Genomic DNA, 16,454 nt, shown 5'->3' with positions numbered 1-16,454 from the left:
GCACACGTGCATGTTACGGAGTAAGGCGATATCCGCAGAGGAGATTAGCAGAATCGGTGAAAAGCGGAACAGAGATAGGAAATATGATTCGCCGGCAGCGGCTTTCATATGCGCGTCCGGAAGCGGAAGCCATCGACGTCGACCGGTCGCGAGCTCGCATCCCGAGCGCGGGATGAAAACATGTCATATATTGCGAGTTAACCGGTAGCGCGGGATGAAAGTGCGGTTTAATATTTCGTTCAATCCATTTTTCGCAGTCCTCATCTCTGTCGCCGGTGATGACGCGTGCCAGCCGTTGCTCAACCTCGGCAGCCAATAGGCGCTTTTTTGGGTGCCGACTGTGTCGCGTGATGTTCGCTCGTTCCTGTGGCGAAACCGGCGCGTTTAATAAATCTCCGCACTGCGAAATATACAGGGTGTGACAACTGCGGCATGAGCGATTAACGTGCCTGGAGAGAAAGAGAGAGATAAATCTTTGTAGGCTTTTTAAATCGTGATTGAGTCAGGTGGGCGGAATTAATTCAGGAGCACAGACCTTTCGGCTAGTTGGTTCATAGCAGACACGTACAAGCGCAAAAAAAAAAAAAAACACGGACAGAAAAAGAGACTCGGACAACACGAGCGCTCGTGTTGTCCAAGTCTCTTTCTCTGTCAGTGTTTTTTTTTTGTTTGTTTGCGCTTGTACGTGTCTAATTAATTCACGACTACAGCGGTTTTCGCTGATGTCAGGACCACTCTAATGATCTGACGTTAGATCTCGAGACCACTGCTCCCACTGCTCGTACGATACCTGTGATGCTCTTAGGCCCCAAAGCACTCCCGCAGTGAAAACCTAAGCAGCGGATGGTTGGAATTGTGAAACCTTTCTGTTATTTTTCGAGGACTCGGTGATTATCGAATAGCGTTTGTCAGGCGAGGGTTTAAGAAAACGAAAAGTCAGACAGCCGCGTTTAATACGAGCGAAAACTGCAGTCCGTGGCTCTCATTAACGCGAGGTACACTACGGCGCATTGCCATGCACTAGCGTCGCTGCAATCAGATTTTTTTTTTTCGTTACCGCCCACTTGCAGTTTATACAGTGGCCAGAAAATGCTCGAGAAAGAGGTAAGCCGCTAATAAAAGTGTAAGGCAGACTGGAACCAAATTTCGCTTGCCGAATTTTCGTTCGTAAATAAAAATAAGGTGCCCGAACGTGCCTCTAGCGCTTGCCGAAGCGATAAAATAAAAAAAAGCCAGAAAAAGGCAGACTCTGGAAAAGAGAAACTCTTTTCCAGAGTCTGCCTTTTTCTGGCTTTTATTTTTTTTCCAGGGTGCGCCTGGAGCGTGAAAATGAAATAATAAATGCATACAGGCTTTCGCGCACAAAACGGCGAATACAGCACATTAAAGGACTGTCGAAAGCAGAACGCAGTGCAAAGCGGATTCCGCACTCTTGCGACACGACACTCCAAGAATATTTTTTTGTACTTTACGCTGTCGCTACCGTTTCATTCCGCGCTGCCCAACAGACCGGTGCCGACGGATTTGCAGAGTGCATTTCGAAACTGGAGAAGTTTGGGCGCCCGCTCACGCGACCCTGCAATTTGGCCGTTACCGAGCTTTAACGAAAACGGCTGGAAAATTGTTACGAAGGATTTAAGAGAGATGAAAAAAAAAACAAAAACAATAAACGCTCATATACTCCAGGCCGAAAAGCCTGAATTCCATCTTTCCAAGTAGCGTTTAGAAGTTTGCTTTTTCTTTGAGTATATCCGCTGGCTTATAACGCAACGATTCGTGGTATACACTACGCACACACCGCAAAAGCTGGGAGCGAAGGCCGAATAACAAGTGCGCTGCTTGGGGCAGTGGCGCGCAAAGGCGATGGAAGGAGAAGCAGTCGCCTTTATCTGCGGCTATAGCTCCGAAAGACGTAGCAGACTTCGCCTTAGCCTAAGGCCTTGCCGCGCACCAGGCGACGGTGTTCCCACCGACAAAGTCTTTAACCCCCTCGCTCCTTCTCCTCCGACGAAATGCGGAGGGGAAGGGAGGAGTGGTTAATTCATCGTCTTCATCGCCTTTGCTTTTACTTTTATTTTCCCGCCTATATATACCTTTGCATCGGGCGAGGGAAACACCTCCTCTCTGGACTGTCGGAAACCGGTTCCGCCGCCGCTTCCACCGTGCTAGCGCGAGGTGCTCACGACAGTCCAGTGAACAATATGGCAGCGCCCAGGGAGCCCTTACTGCAAAGGTCTATAGCCTGTACAGCGTGTAAGATATGAGTAAGGCTTCTACGTGCAAAGGCAGGTTAGTATCTTGTGCCAAACCTGAAGAGTGAAAACGGATGGACGCTAAGAACGAGCATGTAAATTGGCTAGACGTAATACGATCGGTTGAATGCTGTACGCTGACACGTACTACACGCGTGACACATTGACTTAATGCTCAAGAAACGTTTGTGGCGCTTTTCAAAAGCCTCCGCACATCGGTGACCGAAACTGACTGCTATTCTCCGAGCAGAACAGCGTGGTGAGCAATTGCGTGTTATTCTCGCAGAATAGAAGCAGAAATGAAAAAAAAAGGCTCATTTCGCTCACTCTTTACGCCTATAGACGGAAACTTTACGCAGAGGTAAGGCCGCTACACGTTCATGATACGCCAGGACTGTTCGCGCAGCGGATGTTTGCACTACAGGTGTGCGTGGCAGAATTCAAAGACAACTGAACTTCTTCTACCAGACGTTGCAGATGCCGACGCGTTTTCCAGCTCGGCGACAACCGACCTAACTGAACGTAGCTCATTTTCTTGCAATGCGCACACACGTACCATATGTACTATCTGCCGGAAGAGTTTAAAGATGCAAGCACATGCGCGGTTATTTTTTTTTATATATATATATATATAATGAAAACTCGCGCAGCGCATATCGTGTGCGACATGTCGCGATATGCATCACTCGTCACAGCTTTGTGACGAGTGATGAGCGGACGCCCATGGACCGTAATGATTTGAGCATCCGTCTCGTATGCCGGAGGCCCGGGTTCCATCCCCAGCTCCGGGAGCTCAATGGCTTTCCATAGGTATACGAGCTTTCCCCCTCGCAAATAAAATGGTTGGAAAAACCGGGTCTTTGACCACATCTTAAGTGGCCGCCGCGGTGGCTCAGTGGTTATGGTGCTCGGCTGCTGACACGAAAGACGCGGGTTCGATCGCGGCCGCGGCGGTTGAATTTCTTGGGAGGAGAAATTCTAGAGGCCCGTGTACGGTGCGGTGTCAGTGCACGTTAAAGAACCCCAGGTGGTCGAAATTTCCGGAGCCCTCCACTACGGCGTCTCTCATAGCTTGAGTCGCTTTGGGACGTTAAACCCCATAAACCAAACCAAACAACTTAAGTGCAGGCGAAACCCATCAGACTTGAGCTCCTCTGCCGTAAAACTTGTATATTCTTCACCATGAGTGCTTTAATTCTTGTTCTTCTTTGATTTCGCGCAGTAAACCTGAATAAACAACGTCTCTTTGAACCTCGATTCAGTTGCGAGCCAGCGCCTATGCTGTATCTTACATTTCTTGGTTTTCTCTGCGCTTTTCAGTTACACGAATAATTAATTACCAACGTGCCCTCACCGTAGCCATAATTCATGCATTGGCGTTTCAAAGCTAAGCTTGTGCAGCAACCTATGAAAGTCCTTTAAGTCCCAACATCATTTTCCCACTACTTTTGACTCATTTGTTCGCACTGCACCAACTCCGTCGTACTGACAAGCGTCACAACCTGAGCCTTGTAACCGCGCGCTGTCACGTTCGCCCAACTTACAACGCACGCTACGGACGCAAAAGGACGCGCATATCCCCCTTCTCGCGGTCCTTGACCAGGACGTTCCAACTCGATTAGATAAAGCTAATCGCGCCAGGCTGAGCTGTGCAGCATCCCAGTACGACGCACAGAACGCATCTATCTCGTGCCGCTTCCCTCAGAAATTCTGAAGTTCAAATGGCGAAACTGATGGCGTTCGCGGCTCATAACGACGTGACAGTCAGGATGATGGTGGAAATATTCGCCTACACGACGTATCGCTTAACACGAATTAGCGTCCGCGAGCCAGCCCACTTCAAAGACGGTCTAGAGTCTGCAACAAAGGGGCGACTGACGCGGCAACGTCGAAATGCAAAAAAAAAAACAAAAAAAAAACAAAAAAAAACAATCGTTCGAGCTTCTCGAAAGGAGGAACAATTTACGGCCGGGCAATATTGACTGCGACACACTAGCCGCGGAAGGCGAACAGAGGTGAAGAGCGCTAACTCGCCGCGTCTAAGCCAGGTGCAAGAAGCCGTAGGGAAAACAGAATTTCAGTGCGTCTTAGATTCGAAGCTGCACGAACATATGCATTCTAGATGCCGTAGTCATTACATATATAGCCTAAAGAACCACAATTCAGTTGGAACACGACGGTTGCGCTCGCTGGTGCAGCGCTCCAGATTTTACATTTTCATGCGCGTAAGCATATCGAGGAAAAAAATTGCATAAAGATCCAAGAACGAGCAAGAGACTTAAAATTATCCGACGAAAGCTAATTCAATCAGGATTGCAGAAAGAACAAATAAAAAAAAGCGCGATGAAAGACAGTTTCAGCTGAGCAGGAAGAATAACTGTACAAGAACAACTCTGTGCAGCCAGTAAATCATGGTAGCCGTTATGGTGCGGCCCGCACCATCCCCTTGCAAAAAAGTTTTAGACAGTCTATAGAGTGTCTATAGATTTTTGTCTATAAAGTCTATAGACTGTCTATAGACAAAAGTCTATAGGCAATACAAATGCCATAGGCAGTCTATAGACAATCTATAGATTTATGGTCATACACTTTTAGTAGACTTGTCTATAGACACTCTATAGACTATGAATATACAAAAAGCAATATCTATAGGAAGTCAATAGAGTCAATAAGAAGTCTATAGACAGTCTATAGACCGTTTTTATAAGGGTCCGCCCGTTGTGGTACCTCATACGCAATGGATATTTCGCTTTCTATAATTGCTTAACTCCCCCTATGCCCCAAAACACTGCAATGGGGGTGGTGACGTAGCCATGGAAGCGCAGGTATACAAATGACTGCGCATTCAAAACGAACTGCGTAGTCCATCCGTATACACAAGAAATGGCGAGAAGCGTGCGCCGATAGCAAACCTCTGCACAGGGGCATGCTTTAAAAGAAGCCCGGTAAGGTTTACACTCACCTGTACTCCGACAGGGCCCTGTCGGACAGGCCTGCTCCGACGGCCTCCCTGCTCGTCCAGAGGGGGAACATGAAAGAAAGAAAGAAGAAAAAACAGAACCACAGAACGAGGTTACTATTCTGTTCCCGTTCAAACATCCCGACGTCGTGCACGACAAGAATGAACATCAGTACGCGCAAATGCCGCTCTTTGGAAGAATACAAGCGTTGCGAATAGGGTATACAAAGTACACGATCCTGTAGTAGCAGTTTATTTATTTATTTATTTAATTACTATCAGGGCCGCTGAGGCGTTACAGATAGGAGTGGTAAGTATACTTATACAAAATCAAATACAATAAGGAGAGTTGTTAACACAGGTGATGAAGAAGAGCAGATTTAAAAGCTTCTGGTTCAGAGATGGAGACGATGCTGGCGGGCAGGTGGTTCTAGTCTGAGCTGGTCTTGGGCAGGAAAGAATAAAAATCTGGTCAGTTCTGCAACTTGGAACACTCACTTTGAGTTGGTGATCAATACGAGATGACACATAAGTTGGAACAGCGAAAAGACTTTGTTTTAGCGATTGATTTGTGTAATATATTTTTTGGAAAGTGAAAAGTCTAGAAAGATGACGCCGCAGTGAAAGATCTGGAAGGTCTAGAGTTCTCTTCATGAGTGTTTTTTCTCCCTTAGAAGGGAAAGTGGTAAGGCATGATGTCTTCGAAGAAATCGTTCGTCTTGAAGAGCTCCTACATTGATGGCACTGCTCTCTACAATCCTGCCTCTGTGGTGCTCGCAGGATGAAGCGCGTATAACAAGCAAGAAAAAGTTTGCGGCTCCGCGTACCCTTACCGACGCAATTTTTGTAATGGCGTATTCAATCACTCTTCGTCTGAGCAGGGTGCATTGTAGGACTCACAGTCCTTGCCGCTCAAATATCAATACAGGACAAATCTCAAATACGTGGCGACACGAACTCCCCTATGCACAGCAATTAGTGGGCAAAAAGGAAAAGAAAAAAAAAACATTCTTCACATCGTAATAAAATTGCAAGAGTCCTTATGTCAAGTGCTTCACGCATTCGTGCACTGGTACTGTTCCAGGAACATACAGCTCACAGTGCGCACATGGCCGCGCGTTTTTGTGTAGTATGTTTTCTGCGCAGGAGCGTCCTGCACATAATGGTAAAAGTTGCTTACTCCGATCGCTAGTTGTATGTTACGGCACTGCGATCAGTATGGAAACCTCCAACGCAGAAAACATACTACATCTCTAGCCTTCCAAAATCTGCAAAGCAGCGCATATATCATGCGTCTGCATGACTGGGCCGTGCCGGGTGCACCGATGGAAGAGCACAATCAGTCAGGCGCTCGTCTGCCATCGTGCACAGTGCGATCTCGCTTTTGCTGCGATCCGAGTATTGCGCTGATGGCTGCTGATCGCGCATGGATGGATGATTGGATGGGAAGGGTTGACCGATTGATGGATTGACTGAAGGATTGATTGATGGCTTGACTGATTGCGTATGCATGCATGGACGCATGGATGGATGGATCGACGGACGGACGGACAAGACTCAACCCTTTCAATCGAGCGCCGGTTCACGCCATCTATTCATGACTTGTAAAATTTAACTCTTGATTTTAGCCACCAATCAGATAACCTTCGCTTGGCTATTCCTGACCGTATTTTGCCTCCACTGTCCTTAAACCCCAATGCTCTGAATAAATCAGCCCCGTTGCTTTCAACTGTAGTGTGAAGCTCTTTACAGAAAACTATCAATCAGTGGAACGATTGCAACATCCCCTGCGTAGCGAGTTGGTTCTCTGCAAGCCCGCTTTGTATACCGGGCATAACACAAACGCGTACAGTGTGTGCAGAAAGAACAGTGTGCTGCGGGATTATGATTACTTCTCCCCCTTCCTGCTTAACGAAGAAACCCTGCATCGTTTAGCGTTAAGGCTTTACTGCGTCAAGTAACGTCTGATTTATCTACCCTACAGGAGACTTCAACAACGCAGTACCAGCAAAAAAAAAAAGTGGAAACGCAGCACCAACGTATCCCATAACGCCAAGAATAGTTTCCGCTTCAACGACCAGAAAAGTTTACACAGTATATATGTAGGCATGCCTTTGTTCGGAGCAGTGGCGCTCATTGAAAATTCTTTTCAGCGCACCGTGCACACAGCCGAAGCGTGGTACAGGCAGCAGAGCGAAAGAAAGAACACACGAATAATAAAAAAAAGAGCTAGCGAAAAATGCTTTACCGCACGCACATTTTTTTTCATTCCGTTTTCTGCGGTTCAGCGGCAAGAAAATGAAATAGACAAGGGAACGCCTGAAAGAGAAAAAAGTACAGTTGCGCACACGTCCCACGCAATCGCCAGAAAATTGCCCCGTTATAAAAGGGAAGCCTAATCGATGTAGAGTTTCAATAACGATTTGGGAGTTACACGCGAGTTTTGCTGCTGCGTGGAGCCCGTTTCGCTGTCTCGATTTAAACCCGGGAGAAATTTCCCGACCTGATATATAGCCTGCCGGGAAAACACTTGTTTGGGTGTTTGCAACGCATCGATAAACTCTGCGGAGCTCGCAACGTTCAGAGCTATTTTTGGGAATGAAATTCGCCGCTATTGTTCGAGCTTCAGCGCACTTTCGAGAAATTCGTTCTGACATTGCGCCCGGGGAGTAGAAGCAGTTTAGGCGTTGTCTTGTAGTAGAATTGTAATACACCGTGCTGCAATGACTACCATGGCTCATGAAAGCGAAAAAACAATAGATTAGCAAGAAAGTGAAACAAATGGGACTAAATATTGTCACCCATCGGCCCGAAAGCAGTTTTAACGTGCTTATAAATGGATATTTTCAATCGCCGAAAATGATTTTCTGCCAGCTAAGACCCAGGGTATAATGAAATGTGACAACTTGCAGTTATTGCGTACCATGAAAAAGGAGACAAAGGGAGCTAAAACAGCTGACTCAACCTTCCTATTCTCCTCCATGCCTCACACTGCGCAAGATGTCTGGCGCGATATCGCACAAGACGCGTTCAATGAGAGTAGCTGCAAGAGCTTAGTATTTTTCTGTTTTACCTTGACATTGATTTACTGTTTCACATTCCTATCTTTGCCAGGTGCTGTGCAGCAACGGCCGTGAACTTTTCCCGCCTTGGCCCTGCTTGCAAGCGGTGCGTTTTGGTTAAGAATAGGAAGAACCGACACATCAAATACTTTTAGCGCTTTTAGCGTAAGGCGTGCCGCTACCGCGAGGGCCCGTGAGGCGCCATTGCGCGTGCTCAGATCTCACTGACGGCGCCAGATGGCGCCACGTTGCCGTCAACATACTGCAAGTCTGCCGCGTCAGGACCAATCAGCGCTTGCGGAGAGGCGGGGCGCGGTTTACTGTAAGCGGTTGCGGTACGCGCTATGCTAAAGATAAGAGAGATATAGCATATCGTTACCGTGTTTACGTTACCGTTTACCGGGCTCGGCTGGCGACATCTGCGCATGCGCGCCCATTACTGGGCCGGTAACACTTTACGGAAACTCTTTAGCGTTGCGGTTTGTAAACAAACATGGCGGCGCCCTATTCGCACGCTTCGGAATAAATGCATGTCACCGCTGGATTCTTTGATGCGACAGCTCACTCAAATGGTAGCGGTTCGCTTTTATTTCGCATACTCTCACCCATACGTCGAGGTTTAAGTGACAACTAGCCCATGTTGTTGAGATAATTCTGTGATTTTCGAGCAGTTAAGCCTAGCTATCCGCGTCGCAAATTTTCCTTCCTCCAAGCGCGTAGCCAAGGAAGCAACAACACTGTAGCTTTTGTGCCAGCTTTAATATTTTTCTCTCTATTTCCATAGTTTTCTTCCTGGAAAAACAAAAACATTCTGGTAATGCTTGTCATATTCACCACTAAATTCAGAAAAAAAAAGTTTCTCCAGTTCAGAGTTCAAGTGCTTTGACTTACTGTCACCAGATCGCGCCCCTATATTTACATCCAAGTCGTGCATCCAAACATCCAAAGAAGCGACGCTGCGCGCGGCAAACAGAAGGTGTTGTAGCTGCATTTTTTACAGCATTCGCAACGCAGTAAGCGCAGCGTACACAAGCTTAGTGCGTTCTGTGTAGTAAACTTGTCTACTGGTCAGGGCACTTTTGAAGCCACTGAGCCGGCCGTTAGCAGAAAAGTAGTGAGCACGTCTTTATATACAGAGAAAAAGATGATTAAAGAGCATGTAGCACCTCACTGCAAAGAAATGCTTTCAATGCATGCGTATTTCTGTTTGTAATTAATGCTGGGGCATCTACCATCATCATCCTTCGTTTTCGCCTTACGTTAACTTGTTACGGGAGAGACGGTATGATAAAACGTCTTCTAGCGTGCGCAGCGCTAACCGGAAAGTCCGGCGACCGGTAACACGGCAAACGGTAACGTAAACACGGTAACGATATGCTATAACTCTCTATAGACATCTTTAGCATACCGTGTACCGTGTTACCGCTACCGGAGTACCGGGATCCCGCCTACCGCCGGTGAGCACGCGCTGATTGGTCCCAAAGCTGCAGGCGTGCGCGTAGCTGCCGGAGACGTGGCGCCATCTGGCGACGTCAAGGAGATTTGCGCATGCTCATTGGCTGTGCGCGGGCTCCCGGTACTCTGGTACCGGTAACACGGTATGCTAACTTCAGCATGCGCGGGCTCCCGGTACTCCGGTACCGGTAACACGATATGCTACCTTAGCATACCGTGTACCGTGTTACCGGAGTACCGGGAGCCCGCTCACCGGCGGTGAGCACACGCAGATTGGTTCCGACGCTGCGTGCACCATCCCAGCTGCCGCGTACGTGGCGCCGTTAAGGCAATTTGCGCATGCGCATTGGCTGTGCGCAGGCTCCCGGTACTACGGTACCGGTAACGCTAACACGGTACACGGTATGCTAAAGGTGTTTAATATCTTTTGTAGAGTGCAGCAAATAGAAAAAGGCTTCGCTTGTACGATTATTGCATCAAGGGTAGGAAGGGCAGATAGTGTGAAATACGCATACTGTTATAGTTCGATCTCAAATGAAGACTTCTTTCTTCCTCCTTCCCGCCATTTTTTTTTCACCGCCAAGAACGTGTCGCTAATCAGTAAAAGCTCAATGATGCTTTGCACAAGAACCAACAGCCACCAAATGCACTCCGAGCTGACGTTATGCTCCAAGTAATTTTTCTTTTTCTCTCAGAACCCATACCTGCGGATGTACTCCTCGATACTTCCAGTGGTACTTCACCGCCTTTGTTTTCCCGTCCAAAACTCTCGAACATTAATTCAGTTTTCTTCGCATTAACTCTTTTCCTACCGCGCGGTACTTTACTTGTTTAGGTCTTCCACCACTCGCTGCATTTAATCCCTCGGACGATGTCACCAAGAAACGGAAGCTGCGGTATTCCGGAGAAATCCTGACGCATTACACTTCGCAACTGAAGGCTCTGAATGTGTCTGGAATTGCACCACATGATCCTAAACCATTTCGTTACTGAAACCAGCACGTTAGGGTTCTCACTAAATTCCCGTTATACCTGCTCGTTTCGTCAGGCTCCCGTTATATAATGATCCCCTCCCCCCCTTTCTCAAGAAACGGGAGCTGCGGTATTCCGGAGAAATCCTGACGCATTACACTTCGCAACTGAAGGCTCTGAATGCGTCTGGAATTGCACCACATGATCCTAAACCATTTCGTTACTGAAACCAGCACGTTAGGGTTCTCACTCAATTCCCGTTATACCTGCTCGTTTCGTCAGGCTCCCGTTATATAATGATCCCCTCCCCCCTTTCTCTCTTTCCTTGGGTCGGTTGCTAGGCAACCGGGCGAGCGGACTGCCTTCTCGGGTTCATCTTCAGCTCGTTCCTTTTGTCGGGCTCGCATATATGGCCGCGGCGCGAGATGAGCCGCGAGAAAAATGCGGTAATGTGCGGCTGGCCCAACTATAAAGCGGCGGCCGGGATGGTGAAATTAGTGTCGGCAGCGCGCGGAGGCTCCTTTGCATCCGGCGTCTGTGGTCTGCCGGCTGCGCCTAGACCCGGCGCGGGGAACTCAATTTCCGGAGCCGGAAGGAAGAGCCGGCGGGCCCCTTTTGCCACGATGCGAGCGGCTTAATGAAAGGCGCGCAACAAGCCGCCGCGCAGGGGGGCGCTGCAGTCGCTGCGCTCACACGCACTGACCCCGCCCGCGGCACTGCGGTGAACGCTGAAACGGGGGCTGGGTAAAGTGCACCTAGGAGTGACCCGGACTTGAAAAGGTAGGGCGAGAACGAAGCGGCGAATTCTCCTCAAAGGAGGCCGACGTATAGCCAATGGCGTCGACTGATTGGCGGGGCATAGCGGTTAATGGGCTAAATCCGTGGATAATCCGTTTGCTCCGCGAGCCCCCGATTTGTCACGATAGCAAATACAAGGGGATTAAGCACTACTTAGTGACAGTCCGTCGATGCAATTGGCTGGAGGGCCTACTTTGAAGGGAATTGCTGCTTCGGTCTTGGGTTATATCTGACCATAGCTCCGTGTTAGTCTCACTCAATAATCCCTCGCTTAATAATCACTCACTCTGTAATCGGTTTGTGGTTTTTGGGGGTTTAACGTCCCAAAGCGACTCAAGCTATGAGGGACGCCGTAGTGGAGGGCTCCGGAAATTTCAAACACCTGTGGTTCTTTAACGTGCGCTGACCTCGCACAGTACACGGACCTCTAGAATTTCGCCTCCATCGAAATTCGACCGCCGAAATCGGGATCGAACTCGCGTCTTTCGGATCAGCAGCTGAGCGCCACAACCACTGAGCCACCGCGGCGGCTCACTGTGCAATCACTCACGCAGTACTACATCGGCGTTCTCATTATCATCAACGGAGCATTGTAAGCAGCACCAGGAAAGCAAGCTGTGCTAATCTATCCGGCGCTTTTTATTATCTCATCAGATGAACGTCCAGTCACGTGGTTCGGCGCAACTGCGAGGTGAGCGTTGAATCACGTTGTTCAACGCAGTTGCCAAGGCGAGCGACGCCACCGGCTCCGCGCGCCGCAGCTGCGCCGGGGCGCGGCGAGTCACATGGTATGACGTCACAGCCACGCCCCCCCGCTCCACCGCTTGAAGGTCATTCTTCGGAGCGACATGACCTCGGGGTTTTGCGTGGGAGGAGTAGAGGTTCCGGTCTAAATGTGAGCTTGCAAGCTGCAGCACGCGCCAGTGAGCATCACAAGAGAGAAATGGCTCCCATCATCATTAGCTCACATGGCTAATGTAACAGGACCGAGGACTTTTTTGACTGCAGGCTCAGGGTGGAGATGGAAGCAGACGGCGTATTCCGATAAGTGATCCTGACGCCTTCGCTGCGGCGTCTAGCCATCAACCGCCGCTTTCTGTCAGCAGCCGACACGCAACAATACAAAGGGCGTGAACTGCTCCAAATGCAGACGACAGAGTTCTCAACGCACGCTGTTTAGCCCCACAGGGTGTGCGAGACGCAAGAGAAATATACAAGCGACGCAGCTTTATTGTGATCTCTGTCCCGACCTATGAGGACGCGGGTACTGACATGAAAGTCTGCAGGCTGGGGCGCCAGGCGGGACACAATGCAATTACCGGCAGGCGGGTTCGGCGACGACTATTGCAGGGCCGTATAGAAGGCATCCAAGGAATTCCGCGGCTGAAAATTACGGCGCCGATAGCAGCCCACTCCGCTTTGTGTTGGCTGCTCATTTCTTGTTTTTTTTTTTCCTTAGGCTTTCCGTCAGACATAAGCCATATATTTTCTATAATGAAAATGACACGAAAAAAAGCTTTGTAGACGCAGCGATATCGCAGCAAAAAAATGCGAGGACACTCTGGCAACTAAAGTGTTGAGAAGCGAAAGCAGAGGACACTATGTCGTGACAAATTCCGGTGGATGTGACGTCATACCGTTCCCGTTGCCCAAATTATACATCGTTCGGCGATCTTAAGTGTTAATTACACTTAATTACACATTTTTGCATCTAATTTCACACAAATCCGATGTTTTTATGACCATTCTGGGGCAATTTTCACTATGCCGTGACGACTTCCGGTGGATGTGACGTCACACCGTTCCCGTGGCTGTATAGTCGTCCGCGCTACTTCGGCGCAATTTTGACATTTTTAACTGTAATTAATTAACTAATTACTCTACAGTCATACAACATGGCTTCTAGGTTCATGTTTTCCTCCTCTATCTGAAGGAATAATTCGTTTTCTCCTATCTCTTTTAGTTCCCGAGTTAACACGAGTTAAACTCTGCCAAAGGTGTGACACCCTCTGCTAACGGACGACAGTATATGAGCCATTAAGGGCTTTCTCCTTGATATATTGGCGACTTTCGCGTCCAAGAGGGGGCGCCTCGTCTGGCGGCGATACGGAGGACTGCTTCCGCAGTTTGCACAGGTAGAATCCCGCTTTCTTTTTTTAAACTTTTAAAATTTTCACACTAAAGTCGCGCCTATTTGTCGATGGTGGCAACCTCGTGCGAGCCAAACAGTCTATTCTCGACGGTGCAAAAGATATCCCGAGAGTCAAGGAAATAATTGTTCCCTGGCGTTCTTAAACGATCGAAGGGACACCAGAGCAGTAGGCATACATTAGTCGCTAATATGCCTATATGGGAGTGAAAAGCCAGTAAGCTGCCCTCTCGCGCACTCTTTTTTTTAAAAAAAAGGAATGCAATAAAGGACTCCTTTTTTACTCCTCTGTGCTTAGAGTGCAGTCGGCGCGCGCTTTGGGACGAATTAAAAATTCATGACGTCGACACAACACGTGAATGACAAAACCACAAATTAAGGTAAGTGAGACCAAGGAACTGCAATTATCTTCTTCATGCTCCTTCGCAGAAAAGCGGGCTATAAGGTTTTACCGGCCACCGTTGCCTGAGTTTTCCGACAAAGCTTCCCCCTGTGTGCTTTATCATGCTCATAATTTTTTATAACCATACGCAACTTTAAATTTGCATACAGATTTATATTCTTGTTTATACATGTGGAAAGCCTGAACAATGAAGTCGCCTTTTCCGCACTGTTTTCCCGGAGCAATTGGGCACGCCTTGCGCTCTAGTTTGATCGTAATCAGTGGATGGAGGGAATGCAATGAATGTAATCCCGCTGTTTTAAAAATATTTTTGTCCGATTCCAGTTCATTTCTTGCGATCCGCTCGTCTGTCTATTTTAGCGACAGCGAGGGAATGGTGCGATTAAAGTGCACAAAGAATCAGAATGAAGTGGACCTGAAATGGACCCAATACATCACCCTCCGTTCACTCGCCGCGCATAACAAAAACCACGTCACCATGACACCATGATATAATAAGGCTATCATTTACCGAGACGGCCAGTCACATTTCATCACAGTCGGAAACAGTTCTCCAACTCCGCACTGCTGTGGCGCAACGGCCTCACATGACCCAGGAAGGGTTAGTTCAAATCGCGGTTAATGTTTCGGGTTCTTTTACTTTTTGGGGCGTCACAGAATTATTCCATTTAGTACTTTTTGTTATGAATTATCGTTTCACCCTACGCTCGTGTCCTGTTTGGTCGTGTACTGTGCGCCCTGGTGAAACGTTCGATGGGGCTAGTTCTATATAATACCACTTTCTTCATATGGCGTTAACGGAAACCATGTGAAACACACAGAGACGATATGGACTATATGAAGAAGCAATACTGAAAAGTCGGAACTTATACGTACTCTATATGACGTCATTCAGAGCGGGGGGGGGGGGGGATTATATACAAACTACATGGCAAGGGCATGTAAACCATACGGAAAACATATGGAAAGCACATGGACCTCTATGCATATATTGCCATATCATATAGAATTATAATTCCATATGAGCGGCTTATATAGAAAGTCTTAGTATGGCGTGTGGTACTCGTTCGCTGAAATCATGCGGTTGATCACGAGTTCAAAAAAAGCCCGACCTGCTGACGTGCAAGCTCACACCGCACCGCAGAGCATAACCTCGATTGATAGCGCAGACGAGTTCATTAACTGCACGCCCGAGCACGCTAGCGTATAACCCCATGGCAGACGCTGGATACAAATTAAGTTCCACGAAAGCCCCGCCAGCGGTGAACCGCTGCTCCCAGAGCCAGAAATGCCACAGCGGCAATTAGCAGCCGAGTTCGGCGCAGGGAAACACGCCGCAGGCCGCACACGCTCCATTCAGAACGCTGTCTTGCGAAGCGGAGTGCAAATGTAAAAAAGCTAATTCAGTTGTGCAGAACGAGAACAGACTCCAAAACCGCGCAGGGTTTGTATTTTTCCATAGAGCTCGCTCTAATGTGCGGCTCAAAGGATGGGGCATTCGGGGTGACTCATTCCGCAGTTTTGATATCGTGCTATACACAGATTGAGCGGCGGTCATCTGACGAATACTGCATTCGTGTGACATGTCGGGACCTATGTCGATGGTCGCGTTTCCCGAAGAAGCCGAATGGTTCCACTTCCTCGTTTCTTTGAATCTTTCTTACCACAGTTAACTTGCATTCCAAACCAATCGAGAGTTGCGCCTTCTACCGAGATGCCGAGGTTTCTTAAATATGAAAACAGCAAAAATATGGACTATATAGACTTGCGAACTTTACACACAGTGTTTGCTTCCCCCAGCGTTATAAATGTCATCATGAAAACGGTCATAACTTCGTCATGATTCACTGTGTCCTAGATCTAAAGGGTGCTCGCCACCGCCACGGTGGCTTCTAACAGTGAGAATACGGAGCATTTCCTTCTCTCCATATGCACTGCGAGCTCCGCCTGCAGCGCCCTTCAGTGCTCTACAGAGACCATGCACGACAGAAGGCTTAGCCAGCAGAGCACAGGTAACGTAGTCTCAAGACTAAACAAGGCTTATTGGTTTATTGGGGTTTAACGCCCCGAAGCGACTCAGGCTATGAGGGACGGAAATTTCGACCACCTGGGGTCCTTGAACGTGCACTGACATCGCACAGTACACGAGCCTCTAGAATTTCGCCTCCATCGAAATCCGACCGCCGCGGCCGGGATCGAACCCGCGTCCTTCGTGTCTGCAGCCGAGCGCCATAACCACTGAGCCACCGCGGCGGCAAAACGAGGCTTAGAGCCCAAGTCTCCACCATCTGAGCGTTGCTTTCCTGGCCTTACTACACGTAACGATCGAGGACAGACTGGTTTTGGGCAACACTATCGATCTGACCCTCGCGCATGCCTTCCGCTCCCTGGTTCATTTACTAAG

General features: G+C 48.4%; 1 protein-coding gene across 32 annotated transcripts in view; it reads right to left on the bottom strand.

Moving 5' to 3' along the window:
• Window positions 1–16,454, bottom strand: part of LOC149370499 (uncharacterized) — a 586,025-nt gene that overhangs the window by 183,912 nt on the left and 385,659 nt on the right. For all 32 annotated transcript variants that reach the window (XM_089561750.1, XM_089561766.1, XM_089561742.1 and 29 more), the window contains exon 5: window positions 5,215–5,262. In XM_089561750.1, coding sequence (XP_089417876.1) covers window positions 5,215–5,262 — 48 coding nt within the window. The remainder of the gene's footprint in view (window positions 1–5,214; window positions 5,263–16,454) is intronic.

This window comes from Amblyomma mixtum, chromosome 1 (genome assembly GCF_055824585.1).
Source record: "Amblyomma mixtum isolate Tamu chromosome 1, ASM5582458v1, whole genome shotgun sequence".
Classification (NCBI taxonomy): Eukaryota; Metazoa; Arthropoda; class Arachnida; order Ixodida; family Ixodidae; genus Amblyomma; species Amblyomma mixtum.
This window is presented reverse-complemented; position numbering and strand designations above follow the sequence as displayed.